The sequence below is a fragment of the Danio aesculapii genome, chromosome 5, assembly GCF_903798145.1.
Source record: "Danio aesculapii chromosome 5, fDanAes4.1, whole genome shotgun sequence".
Taxonomy (NCBI): Eukaryota; Metazoa; Chordata; class Actinopteri; order Cypriniformes; family Danionidae; genus Danio; species Danio aesculapii.
The window spans coordinates 60104021-60118850 of record NC_079439.1 but is presented as its reverse complement, the minus strand read 5'-3'; the positions used below and the strand labels follow the sequence as shown (position 1 = coordinate 60118850).

Here is a 14830-nt window from a genome sequence, read left to right as displayed (position 1 = left end):
TCGAAAGATATTAAATTCAAGCAAAATATTGCAAAAAGAAAAAAAATTACAACCTTCGAAATTTCAACCAAATTTTTAATTGTTTCTTCTCTTTTGTAAAATAAAAAAAAAAAAAAATTGTATTTAATATTTTTCTATAAGATATTTAGGTGTACTAGTTTTTGGACCGTTATCATAAGTTATTTTGTTCCAGATAAGCTCCAGATTTGGCTTTAGTACTGACTAATCTAATGTATCTGCACAAATGTAATATTGTATAGCTTCCTATTAAAAATAAGAATTTAAAAGCTAGATTTGTGAGGGGTGTACTTATATATGCTTATTTTTTTAGCATTGATATCACAATAGTCACATCACAAGATCTGCAATGTTGGGATTTTCCACAGTTGAAAACATACGTGATTTGTGGATTCACTGCAAAATTTTACTAAAGTTAACCAACATGTTTATCATTTGCATTCGTTTAAGATCTGTGAGCATTTCAAAGCCAGTTTAAAACATTCAGGGAAGAAATTATAAATGCTTTTAACTTTTAAGAAAGATTAATTGTATTTTAACAATGTAGGCTGTAGTAGGCCTGTCATGATATTTATGTTTTGTTGTACGATATATTGCACCAAAGTATATTGCGATAATCAATATTAGCCCCTTTCACATATACAGACCTTTCCGGAAAATTAACGGCAATTTTCCGGAAAGGTCTGTTTGTGTGAACAGGCTCTTTTTGAAAATACCAGTAAATTCGTTCTGGCAATTTTTCTGGAAAGAGAAGTTATAACATTACCGGTAATTTGTCGGAATCCTGCGCTGTGTGAACGCAGATGGAAGATTGCCGGAAAGAGCGCGTTCACGTGAGATGTCTACTTTAGCCAATCAGAACATTCAGACACATTCACAGCCGTGCTATTTATGAAAATAGAAGCCTTTCAATATTTTTCCAGACACATTTATCTATGTTCCTTAATGTCAACTGTGTAAAAAAAATCGATGAAATGCTTATGATAAACTGCTGTTTGTTTACCTTCAAGCTCTGACGCGTGTGCACATGAAGCAGACGGTGAGCGCCAGTTTGAGTTTGTAATGTAGTCAAATGTTTACAAATACAAGCGCAGCCGTTAAGAGCTAATTTCTGGTTAATGATGTCAGAATTTACTGGTATTTTGGAATGGATGTGTGAACGGTCTTTTCCGGAAAAATTTCGGAACGTTCTTGTCTGTTTAAACACTTTTAAAAAAAAATAAATTTACCAGTAAAGTTGTTCTGGAAATTTTCCAGATATTTACCGGTATCACTGTGTGAAAGGGGCTATCGTCATTTTAAGACCGTTTTATGCCACTCGTTATATAATGCCAGAATGACAATATATTATCATCACAATGCAAGTACACTATTACAAAGAACACCTAATATTTTATTCTTAAGATTATTCAATTTAACTATGGTTATTTTAACAGTTTAATAATAAGGCATTGGAATCAGAATGTGGAAACGCATATCCTCAATAAATAATAATAAATGTTAACAAAAAAAGTGTAAGGTAAAAAGGTAACCGAGGCTGTGATATCTGCTACCAGATCTAGTTTCAGTTGTCAGACAGCCACATGAACCTATACTATAGTAATTTATAGTAAATATTAGGGTTTTCTTAACCATACAGACACTGACACCTTCAATAGAGATAGAGATGTTGCACAATCAGCTAAAATTTTTTTTTTTTTTTTTTTGTGCATGGGTGATAGATATTGCATCACCAAAAATGATTGAGGTCATGTCAATGTGTTGTGCGATAAGTCGATATATTGATTATTGTGACAGGCCTAACTATAGTGATATTTTACATTTTGTTTATTGTTATTTTGCCTCCTAGGCTCTCAGAAAACCATAAAATATGTTAAAAACCATTTGTTTCTTTGCTCCACTGTATTTGTCAATGCTAGTGATTTGGTTTATTTTATTTCATGCAGATGCACTAAGCTACAAAATCATCCCAATCAAGCTAAAATTATGAGTTATTTCCAAATAGAGCCGTTCATTTCATCAGGTGAAAGTATATTCCATATCGCAATATGTATCGCAGAAAAATAAAATAACGCAATGTTGTTTTTTTCCCAATATTGTGCAGCCCTAGTATATAATATGCAACTGGTGTGTTATAATTGTTTTTCGTAGAAATTCAGAAGACACAAAGTAAAAACACCATTCATAACCATCTTCTGTTAAAAACAGACTCAAAACAGTCAGTCAGTGCAAATTACAATCCTGCCTCACTGATAGCTGAAATATGAACAACTTTTACATGGAAATTTACCACTGTAAGATCCTCCTGCTTTTACCAATGCACTGGTGTCTATAGCAGCATACCAAATCTCCAGTGTTCAATACCAGTGTAATTTCAGCTTTGCCTTCAAGTTTTTAAGTGCTGTTTTGCAGCATATACAGTGATTTCACCTTGTTGTTTGCTCCTCTCTCAACAGGAACTCGTCTCAGACACTAATCAGCATGTGAAGTCTGCACTGGCATCGGTCATTATGGGCCTGTCCACCATCTTAGGCAAAGACAACACCATTGAGCACCTGCTTCCCCTTTTCTTGGCCCAGCTCAAAGATGAGGTAAGCCTACTGTTTATGTGTGTGCGCGCGTGTGATTGAGAGAGGGAGAGACAACACAGGTCTGGCTGAGGTGATTTGCGTCATGTTCCAGTCACAGATGATACTTCTGTGCAACTGCTCACTTTGATCCTGTCGAGGTGAGGCATTGCTAATGCTAGCCTTTTAGTGGAAAGCAGAAAGCATTGAAGTGCGAGATGAATGGATGAGCGTGGCACACTATCTCACGTCTCATCTCTTTATTTACCGAGGCTTTTTGTTGCCTGCTCGCTGTCTGTATTGCGATCGCTCTTCTTTAAGCTGCTTGGGAGAAGTCTTTGAACATCTGTCAGTCACACAGACTGCACGAAATAAATAGAACAAAGCCAGCCCCTAGACTGCAGCTTGAATCGATCCACGTTTTTATGACAGGAAGCAGTTTCATATTCTGTGTCAGTTTTTGCACTGTTTTTTTTCTGTTTGTATAAAAAAAAACTTGCATCATGTAGTTGTCAGCCTGAGAATTGTGATACGATGCACTTACATTTAATGGTTTACATCTTTGCTGACTGCTTGCAGAGATTCATATAGTGCAGCATGCTGGTTTAGTTGCAAAGAAATTACAGTATTTTGACAGTTTAATGAATCAGAGAACATGTTCTGTGAAAAGAGAGATCTGCTGTTACATTTGTTGGTTTTTAGAAAGCAATTTTTAAAAATGGTATCCAACCTTTAGATTTGAAACCACTAGGGTTGGGCGACGTCGACTAATTTGGCATCGTATGATGTCTATTGTGAAACATCGCTATGGACGATGGCATCGTCGTTGTAGGCGGTGGTGAATTAATTATTTATGAATAATTAATTAATTCATAATTAACTAATTATTTGTAGCCTACCGTTTTAACTACCTGACCTGCATGGTCTTTGTTTTACCCAAAACCAAATCATAAATAAATAAAGACAAGTTACACACAAATTACCACCTGTCAATCACTTTTTCCGCGGGATTCTGGCATGAATAGGCAGAGTGATCTGTGTCATTATAATGGTGTCGACAATGGCGTGGTTGGTAAAAAAGGTGCACAACCAACAGTATCTGAGGTTTTCGCTAAAATTACTAAGTACAAGCGTGAAAATGAAAAAATGTAAGCATTTTACTGACGCTGTTACACGCTACCTTATAGATTCAAAAGACCGAAGAGTCGTTAGATAGAGACAAGATTAATTAAATATTACGTTTAACAACTATAGTGAGACGTGATCCAGCGGTACATTCTTGATAAACTGTCCGACGTGCACTGCGTACGCTGCAGTGCATGACCAAGTTTGTTTGTGTGTGTCTGTGATCATGTGATGAGCGTTTTCAGTGGTATAGTGTGGAAGCAGGGCTTTTCAGAAATGCTAGATGAAACCTGGATCATTTTAGTTCTGAAATGACATTTTAAAACTAAGACGTATAAGTGTGTATATTTTGCAAGTGGGTTGCTGCTGCAACGGCGAAGGATCGCGATGCCAGCCTAGCATCGTGATGTCTATCGGCCTAAGCCTAGAAACCATTTTATTTTAAATAAATTGCAAACAGAATGGGATCAGTGTTCAAATAATAAACTTTTACAAATCATTCCTTTGGCAGGACAAAAATCCAATGATTTATTTTAATTCAAGACATGAAATTATTTATGCTAGATGCTAGGGCTGGGCGATAATATCAGTATTTCTATTTATTGATTGACCACCATTGTCAATATTGATTAAAAAAAGAAAAAGATTCTGTATGTAGTTTTGGTATGAAGTGCTATAGTTTTATTAAAATGTGGTTGCTAAGCGTGTGCCTTGGAAACAGTGCCAATAAGCTTAGGGTGTAAGTTTGTTTATTTCATTTTCACATGTTGTGCAAGCGGCGCGCATATGAGCCGCGTGCATTTTCCAGCCGCATCTAGTTAAAAAACATCTGAACTTTCCAAATGCTGCGTGTGCACCAGGCCAGGTCAGAATAACAACACATGCGAAAATGTGTGCCGTATAGCAGCAGTGAGGAGACTGTAAATAAAGGATGTCGCCAGAGTGGCTTTTTTTTTTTTGTTTGTTTTTTTGTGCATCCCAGCCACTAGCTCCCCATCTAAAAGATTTTTCTAACATATAATGTAGTCACAATTTGTAATGTAGCAGTATGTATTTGAATAATGATGGCTGGTTCCTTTACTTGAAAGGTCACATTTGATAATCCTAATTTGTTATGTTGAGAGTTTGAGGTTTATTGTATCATTTATATTCACACCTTAAAGTTTGCTTGGATTGTTCAGTATTTACGCTTTACCATTGTACACACTTTGTAACATTTTATTAATCAAGTTTAAGAGTCTCTTTAACACTTTAATACTTGTTTATTTTATTGTAAAGAGATGAGATATTTTGTTTAAATATTTTTGTTTTTGACTGTTAAATCTATTTGCCTTAGTAATGTTGGAAAATTTAAATAAAGTGGTTAAATAAGTCCTAATATTCCTAAATTGTTAAAAATATTCAATAATTATCGATATCGAATTATATGAAACATGATTTCGTGATAATTTTTTTTGCAATATCGCCCAGCCCTGCTAGATGCTGTATTGAACACTAGACTTACTCATTTATTTGAAAGAGAAGTTGTTCCAAAACATATACATTTGCCATAACATTCTAAATCTAAAATGCATACTTTTGCAATGCCTTATTTTGTTTTTGTGAGACGACAATGTTTTTATTTTTTTTATGAGAGAATTTGAAGGGTTTTTTAAAATGAGAATTCGATAAAATGTTATACTTTTTTTTTTTTAATCGAAAGTTAAACCGTTTTTTATACTCTTTTAGTTAGTTGCAAATATTTGTGTAAATATAGAAATATTGATGTATTATAACTTACATAAAAAAGTTTTAAGAAGTGTTTGTAATAAAAAAAACATAACCATTTTTGGCCATTTTTTTTTTCCATTAGTGCCCAGAGGTTCGCCTCAACATCATCTCCAATTTGGACTGTGTGAACGAGGTGATTGGTATCCGCCAACTTTCCCAGTCTTTGCTTCCGGCCATTGTAGAGTTGGCTGAGGACGCCAAATGGCGAGTGCGACTGGCAATCATCGAGTACATGCCCCTTCTGGCTGGACAGCTGGTGAGTCCCAACCGTCAATGTCCTAGAAATCTTTATCCTGAAAAACGAGATCAGAACATTCCAGTGGCCAGTTCTTATAATTCAGTCACTCTTAATACTTAAAGCATTTTAACTCATCATCCTGTTAACCTATTGCCACCAAGTCACCTTGGATCATGCAAACCAATGGAGCTGATAATGAGGTATCCCTTTTCCCCCCTCTTTCTTATGTTTCCAGGGTGTGGAGTTTTTTGATGAAAAACTCAATTCTCTTTGCATGGCTTGGCTTGTTGATCACGGTAGGTTTTTAGGATTTGTTTTTTCATTTAAAGTGTTAACATTTAAGACAATTTTTCCTTTACAATGCTAGATGTAGCATATGAAAATCATAGTTATTTTTTTGCAATTGTTTGTAGTTTAAAAATAGTTTTAAGTCAATCTAACGCTCTTTTCTGTAATCTTAAGTTTATGCTATCAGAGAGGCAGCCACCTGTAACCTGATGAAGCTGGTGGAGAAGTTTGGGGCAGAGTGGGCACAGAACACTATTGTGCCTAAAGTACTGGGAATGGCTAACGACCCCAACTACCTGCACAGGATGACTACCCTCTTCTGCATTAATGTGAGTCAGAGATTATCAGCTTTAACAAGCAGCTGCTGAGTCACAGAGCAATGTATGGGGTTGTTGCTTGGAAAAGCACAGTTTGACGTACATTTAGACATTGAAACGTTACATAAAAATACAGTACCTACTTGTTATATTGTCATTGTCAAATGATGCTCGGTCCATTAAATTATGTGCAACATCTATAACGTTGCATTGGCATCAATTAGAAGCAAGGTTGTTTTAGTAAACAAAGACTAAAGCTTTTGGTCAAACGTTTTGTCAAAATAACTGAATATAAAAAAATCACAATAAATAAACAACTAAAATGAACTGAAATGGCCAACAGTCACTGGAAAAGGGACTGAAATGAAATTAGAAAATATAAATCATTTTCAGAATTGATATGCACTCATTCTGTGGCAGAAAGTCTGACTTGTGGCTGTTCAGAGAAATTTAAGTGGATGGCGCTTTAACAGACAAGCTTTTTCTTCATTGGCCAAATAATGTAAACTAAGCATGTTTTACTACATACATGATCTTTGATATGAAGAAGTTTATCTTAATTGAATAAAAGTAAATATGATAAACAATTAAGTTGCATTTTTGGGGTCAGTGTCCGTTCAAACTATTATTTTATTATTATTAGTTAGAGTTTCGAACTAGGGTTAATGTAGCGGTGCAAACACTACTCTTTCCTTTGGTCTGCACTGGACATATTCTGTTAACTCCGCTAAACTAGAATTGACTAAATATATAGAATCCAAATAGAAATAGGTCATAAAATCAAAACCAAACTAAAACTACCAAAACCGTCAATGAAACCAACTAAAACTAAACTGAAATTTACAAAAAATGTAAAAAAATAAAAACACAATTTAAAAGTTTGGCTAGAGGCATCATGATATATTAGGTTTTCTCTATTATGATATTATTTACAATAACGCTATTGAAGTATCAGTCATGAAGTATTCATCCTTCAATTTGTTTTGTGTTTTTCTGTTTTTGGCCAGTGAATCACACACAAAACACAAGTGTAGGAAGTGTGTAATAGGGCTGCACAATATTGGATATGCATATATATTTTTTTAATATTGCGATATGAATTCAATTTCACTAGATGACTTAATATCTCTATTTGGAAAGAATTTATTGGGTTCGATTGATTGGGATGATTCTGCTGTAAGAGTGCCTCACAGCTCCAGATATTTAGCATGCCAAATCATACCTGTCAACTTTGGGATGTGAAAATAAGGGACATGGCCACCATGATAAAGGCACTCGGGACCCAGGCCTCCAATCCCCAAATCACTATATATGTTCATTTGGATCTGTTTCATTGTAAATAGACAGTTAAATGGTCAGTAATATGTTTTATTATTATTATTTACAAAAGAAAAAATAAATAGTATACATTAGCAGCAAATACATTAGCAAACAGTTCAGCCTATTAAAATTATATTATAATGAAATAGAATCAAGCTATCAAATCTCATTAGCCGTTTCTTCACTGTATAACATGCACATTCTGATTTAAGAGCAACGGATAAATGATTTATTTAGATTTATTTATTTTTTCATTTAATTACATTAACAGGTGTTAACTTTTTATGCTCGGTTAGGACGAAATTAGTTGTGTTTGGAAAAAAAAAACACGATCGACATCTTAAGATGTTATAATTATTAATTATGTGTAGTCTATATGTCGGTTCAAACACGCACCCACAACACAGACTTTCGCTCTGCTTCAAATCACATGTACAGAATCAGTTTGGGAAACGACGTCTGTTTACCACGATAGATCGCGTCAGCTGACAGTCATGCACCGCTATATGACTGTTTTGAGGATTGCATATGAAGGGGAGACGGCACCTGTAATGAAAAGGAAAGGGAATCCCGCCGTTTTTATAATTATTTCAAAGTGTTTTCATGCCTAAACAAAGCGAAAGCACAGAACAGACTCTCATTTAAGAGCAAGGGGCGGCCCCTGGTGGTTCGGTGGTATGGGTTGCATATAGGGAGGCTTAGCTCTTTAATGTTTATTTGCCACCCTTCAAAGAAAGTCTGAAAATACGGGAGAAATACGGGAAAATACCTTTATGGGATGATAGCGTGATAAAACTGTAAAATACGGAAGAATCCCGGGAAAAATAGGAGGGTTGACGAGTATGTGCTAAATATCTCACGGGCATTGGTGACTCGTCAGTGATTCTCTCAGATCACGTCTTTGATAATTCATACTGTGTGATTGTTACTCGCATGCAGGAGCACCGATTGGCCTGTGATTTCAGGCATTTGTCGACGATTTCTCAAAACCTGTCGGCGATTCAGAATCGGGGCTAAAATCATGCAGTCTGAACTCGGCATTAGTCAGAAATGGTACAATTTCTTATACTTGAATGCTTTTAAGTTCATTATACAATCACAGGCATCAAAACACATGCAAATGATGAATTATAATACAAACTTAACATGCATATCTTGCAATGTGACTGTTGAGGGTGATCATATGCTGAAATGATATATTGTGCAGCCCTAGTGTGTTATCATAACTGAACAACAGTTTGCCCTGTTGAACAGTCTGTTCTTTTGTTATAAAAAAATTATATCTTTCAGACTAACAAGTTAACTTTTTAGAGTGTTTGTCTTTACCAATGACAAGATGGTACTAGTAGCTGTACAGTCCACCATCTTTTCTGCTTTAAATAACCATCAGGCCAAAGTCCCTCAATTGGCCCTTGCCCATCATGGCCTCCCAATCATCCCCATCCACCGAATTGGCTCTATCACTGTCTCTCCACTCCACCAATAGCTGGTGTTTGGTGAACGCACTGGCGCCGTTGTCCTGTGGCGCCGTCGCATCATCCAAGTGGATGCTGCACACTGGTGGTGGTGTGGAGAGACCTCATGATTGTGAAGCGCTTTGGGTGTATGGCCATACACAATAAATGCGCTAAATAAATACACATTACATTACATCAGTGTGCAATAGTAGAGCTTACCGGATGACACATTTGTGCTTTTAAAATTATCATGTGTATATTCATTTTTTTAAATAATGTTTATCATCAGTATGCATATTGTGACCCCTAGCATAAGCAGTGAAATGCTGTGTTTTTGTTATTGTCAAAAGATTTAATTTTAAGCTGTAATTGAATTTGAACTTTGCAAGTGACCTTGGAGAGCTATGCTAATGCTTTTCTTAAAATTTCTCATATTGGAGTAGAATTTCCTGTTTGCAAATGTTAGCATGTAGCTGAACTAATGAAGTGATTCTATTAGCATATAACTTATTGGTTCTGATATTGAAATATATTTGTTTGGAAAACCTTTTGAATCAGCCTCCTTTAGAACAATTTTCCTGTGATGCTCATAAATTTGGGAACGGAGCTCATGTCCGTGTGTGTAACTGTCTGTTGCAGGCTCTGTCTGAGGTGTGTGGACAGGAGATTACCACCAAACACATGCTCCCTGTAGTTTTGAAGATGTCTAATGACCAGGTAGCCAACGTACGTTTCAACGTGGCCAAGTCTCTTCAGAAGATAGGACCTGTGCTGGACAGCAAGTATGTAATCATCCTCTTTTAGACAGGAAAAAAATGTTCACGTTTCTTTTGAAGTGACTTTAGCTTCACGTCTCCCTAACATTTTGTTTACAGTTGTCTGCAGACAGAGGTGAAGCCAGTGCTGGAGAAACTGGCATCAGATCAAGACATGGATGTCAAATATTTTGCCCAGGAGGCCATCAGTGGTAAGTTCCACCACAGCTGCTCTAGAGTGTTGTGTAACTGTTGATGCAAACTGAAAAATCTTTCTTTACCAATACAACCTTCAGCAGTGAACAATTACGTCATTATGTAACACTTAAGGTAAAAATAAAATAGTCAACTCTTATGTAATAATAATTAATAATGATGATTCTAAAACACAAAATACAGCAAAGGTTAGGTTTTTAACCCAGCTGTGGACTTGTATGTCAAAAATGACCCATAAACATTTGTACAGCAGAAAAAAAAAATTCTAAAAGTCTAAACACTACTTTTTTTTTTTAATCTTGAAATTTGATGAATTTTTTCTATATTGAACCCAACATTATAAAAGATGAACTATTTTCATATATTCATGAAGGCTGTTTATATATTAGATCTAGCGTTTGTCTTTATACAACCATTTTTACTTCACAAAGAACTCCCCCAACACCCACACTATAAGAATCTGCTGCTTTCGTTTGTAAGAATACTGTCTTTCTAAATATTTTACACCTATAAAAATATCAATCTTTAACATAATAAAAAAACGAGTGCTGCGCACTAATTAAATATTGATGAAATACTGCACACTGACAAGGGAAACCTGCACATTCACAGAGTTTGTCTTGGATGGTGAGGTTGTTTCTTCACGCAAAATAATAAAAATAATTGACAATTAAAAATAATATTTAGCTGCTTTATTTCAGAGGTTTAGATAAGGCAGATCATTCAGACTTTAGAACATTATGCAGAATTCTAAAACCACACGGGAGTTAAACAAAAAAAGTGTATTGTTTTGCAGCTGTATCCCATTAAATGACATCGTAATTATGCTGTCACTGCAGTGAGCAGCATTTAGACTATCAAGCAAATAATCATGCCTCCCACTCAATAACAAATTAACTCTCAACAAAAATGAGAGACATCAGTTAGGAAAGTATCTGAATATGTCAACACCGATAGCCTCATGTGCTGCGTGCTAACATGTAGTCCAACTGTCCTTCAGACATGACGCCAGGACACATTTTAGAATTTTTATCATGCATTAACTAGAGATGCTCCGATCAGGATTTTTGCAGCTGATACAGAGTACTAATTCCTTGTCATGGTGATCGGCCGATACTGGAGTACCGATTCTGATGCTTCAAGATTTATATTGCATAAAGCACATTTTCCCTCCAAATATGATGCTTAAGTGGATATCTTGCCTTACCTAAGAGAATAAATTAAAGATTCTGCATAAAATACCTTAAACAGATCTCTTATAACCATTTAGGTGTGAACATATCATGGCCAGAAGCAGCTTTACAGAAAAATTTCAAACAATGCCATTGCGAAAAACATTGCAAATGATAAAAGAATTCACGTTTCAGCCAAGAAAGACTGAAGACCTAACAAGAAAGTTAGGAGCACATATTTGATGCTCAACTTAAATTGCACACATTTAAGTCCATTACTTTTTACTAAAAGAAAATAGGCCTATAAACTACTGTTTATTGCAATAAGTATATTACAAGAATTTATATTAAATATAAATATTCATGTTAAAATATATATTTTTGTTTTATTTATCTGTTAATTCCATCCAGCTTTTAGTGAACTTATTATATTGTAAAAAACACAGAACTTTCAGTTGATATATGTAAAGAGGCTTAAATACATGCAGACCATTAAAATATTTTGCTTATTGGCCCACACAGAATCTGCTCACGCAGAATTCTGCAGATTTTTAGCCCATCATTAATTCTGTTTATTTCCTTGAGTAAATGTTTGTAAATCTATATTTATTCAGTTTTTAAATTACAGTAATATTAATGACTAATATGAAAATGTTCATCTGATTTATGTACAATGCAGCTTGAACTGTAATATTTTCTGTCTTTTAGTAGAGATATTATATAAGAGACTTGCTTTGTTTACCAAATAAAGTGACTCTTATTGAATTAGCATTTTAAACATTAAATACAATTTTTTTATTTCACATATTAAGGTTTTAGTTATGATACTCCCAAAATAATTCCGCAGAAATCCAAGATTTTTCCAAAAATTTTCCGCAGAAATAGAAAAAAACGTCCGCAGATTCTGTCTGGGCCTACTTATCTCCAACTATTGACAGCAGATCCGGCGTCTCACAGCAGCTCGATAGCTCTATGACAGAGAGGGGGATCTTCACTCGCGATATCTTTACTGCTCTATTCTTTTAACCTAACAAATGTAATGCTTAAAAAAAATCACTGTGCCTCTCATGATCTGTTCTCATGCTCATTCACTCCGTCACCATGATTTCTGCGTATTTTAACTCATTTGGGGATCACAGAGCTATTAGGATATGCGGAAGTCTCGCAGAGCTTCCAGGAGAGGTTATAAGGTTGGATGAGACACTAGATAAGGGCGATTGCTTCGCTTGTGTCAGAGCAGCTCAAAATACTGAAAATACAATGGCTGCATTTGCAACAAAGAGACCATCTCTCTCGCAAGTCACACCAATAGACTGTACTAACAGGTCGCACTGCATCTGTATATATTTTAGCTGCTGTGATGCAAGCTCATCGATCGCTCACGCCCCCACACATCATTTACCTCATGTTTTGGCTGCTGTAGACTATGTATAATATACGGGAGCGCACATGCATCTTCCTCTGCTTGTAAGCTCATAAACAAACCCCTGCGATTGGTTCATGAGATCGGACATAAAATAATCGAGTCAATATATGTGATTGTCGGCCGATACCGATCTCCAGCCGAACGATCGGAGCATCCCTAGTATTGACGCTAAAAAAACTTATTTAATTTATGTATTAATTTATTCCTTGTTTTTAATTGTATATTTATTATTGAAAAGTTCTTGCCATGAAAATAGCCTTGCTTGCTGACATGGCATCAAATAAAAAATACACTGCATTACTTCAGACATAATGAATTCCTGAAGTCCTGGATTGTTGAGCTCCTGTTTCTCTCCAACTTTGCTTTCTGTCCAACTGCAATCCTATCACAAAGGCATCTGATTATAAATGTTTGCACCAGTAATATCTATATTTGCACTCCAGTAATGTCACGTTTATGTAGTACATTATACAGTCGGTCTACTTTCAGTTACAATTACAGCATCAGTTTCTGCTGCAAGTAGTTGCCCAGTGTGTTCATGTTTTTACTTGTTTCTGATCTTAGAGGACTGAATAAAAAAACTGAACCAGAGAAGATTTTTCTAGAATTTTCACTTTGCACGAACTGCTGAGATGCCAAACAGACTTCATTTTGACATGATTTCATTTGAAAGGGCGTCACACCAGTTTGTACTGGAAGTATATTACAGCGTTAACACTTCTCTTTTTTTTTTTGTTGCTTTTTTTTTCTCTACAGTTCTTTCCCTGGCCTAATGTTCCTTCTTGCTGAACCTAAGACCCATCTCAAGCTGACCTCCATTGTATTTATTGACATCCACGATCGTCCACTGGACTGTTTATGACGAAACGGTGTGTTTTGTTCCCTCTCAGTGAGAAATGTTTTAGAGATACTTGGATTCCGTCAGTATTTTGTTGACCACACACACCCTCTTGCTCTTCATACTCCACGATAGACCCTCCTGAGCCCCTTTTGCTGTGTGTATGTTCACTCTCTAACCCACACACTTAAATGGCATTTACCATCCACTTAACAATATAACCAAGCATCATAGGCTTGTCATAGAGTAAAACAAATAGATGTACCGAGGCGTCAGTTGTCCAGATTTTACTTCAGCTGTCTGATCTAATGGACTGAACCATCTTTGCTCTTTGCGCTGATTTTAAGCTAGAGTTGACCCATGCATGTGCACAGCATGATGGGCCGAATCACTACTGCGACTGTCAATTGAATACTGTGTTCCTGCGCTCTGTCCTACACTGATTGTTGTCGAACCAAGACCCATAAAGCACTAGACACATGTCCGTTCTCTGATGCCATTCTCGGAGTGCTTTTCGTCTTTAAGGGACCATGACAGATATCCATCTCTTTTCAGCAACTGTTATAACAGAGGATGGGCATTCCTAAACAGCCCTTTTTATCTTAAGAAGGCAAGCTTCTTCATTCTGTGCCATTGACCATGTTGCACATTCTTTCTTTTTTGATTTGTTAAAAAAAAAGTTTAACTTGTGTATAGGAGATCATCTGCATGCCTCTTGCACTCCGGTTTCATATTAGAAGCTCATTAATCACAAGGCATCTTAAAGTCTCTCCGTTAACGCATTGCTTTTTGCCTGTGATGTTGACTGTCCGATTCTTCTTCAGCTTCAGAGTGCAGTCAATATAGTACTATCTGCTATGTAAAGTGTCTTTAGATTGTGCTTTGGGTTTTATATGAATATGGTCGCATTGCCCTTGATAGAAGGGAACTCAATAAAGAACGTTATATAACCCTATTTCACAGCGTGTGGACCTTCTGTAATCCATCAGGTCATATATTGCAAAACGCAATATAGCATGTGGATATAAGCATGTGGTGTAAGTGTGTAAGCTGGGGGTAGATTGCTGCACAGAAGAGTTGTTTATTGAAGGGAGCATATCGTTCATCTTTGGAAATGAGCTTTTGTGGTGGATTTTTGTAGCATGCTATACTTGGGAGAGCCAAAGTTAATTTTAGAACCAGGAACCGTAAGATAATGGCAGGCCAGATGGAATAGTGCATACAGCAAACTACAAAACATAATAATATTGTAATTACAGTGAAGTTTCTGTTCTGATCACCATATTAAGAGCCATTTTAGAGTCAACATTGTACGCTTCTTTA

At 35.9% G+C, this 14830-nt stretch overlaps 1 protein-coding gene across 1 annotated transcript in view; it reads left to right on the top strand.

Annotated features, from left to right (window-relative positions):
• Positions 1-14462, top strand: part of ppp2r1ba (protein phosphatase 2, regulatory subunit A, beta a) — a 28854-nt gene extending 14392 nt beyond the window's left edge. The window contains exons 9-15 of the mRNA XM_056458574.1: positions 2475-2609; positions 5563-5736; positions 5954-6014; positions 6181-6335; positions 9740-9882; positions 9976-10067; positions 13426-14462. Coding sequence (XP_056314549.1) covers positions 2475-2609; positions 5563-5736; positions 5954-6014; positions 6181-6335; positions 9740-9882; positions 9976-10067; positions 13426-13442 — 777 coding nt within the window. The 3' untranslated portion in view covers positions 13443-14462. The remainder of the gene's footprint in view (positions 1-2474; positions 2610-5562; positions 5737-5953; positions 6015-6180; positions 6336-9739; positions 9883-9975; positions 10068-13425) is intronic.
• The last annotated feature ends 368 nt before the right edge of the window (positions 14463-14830 follow it).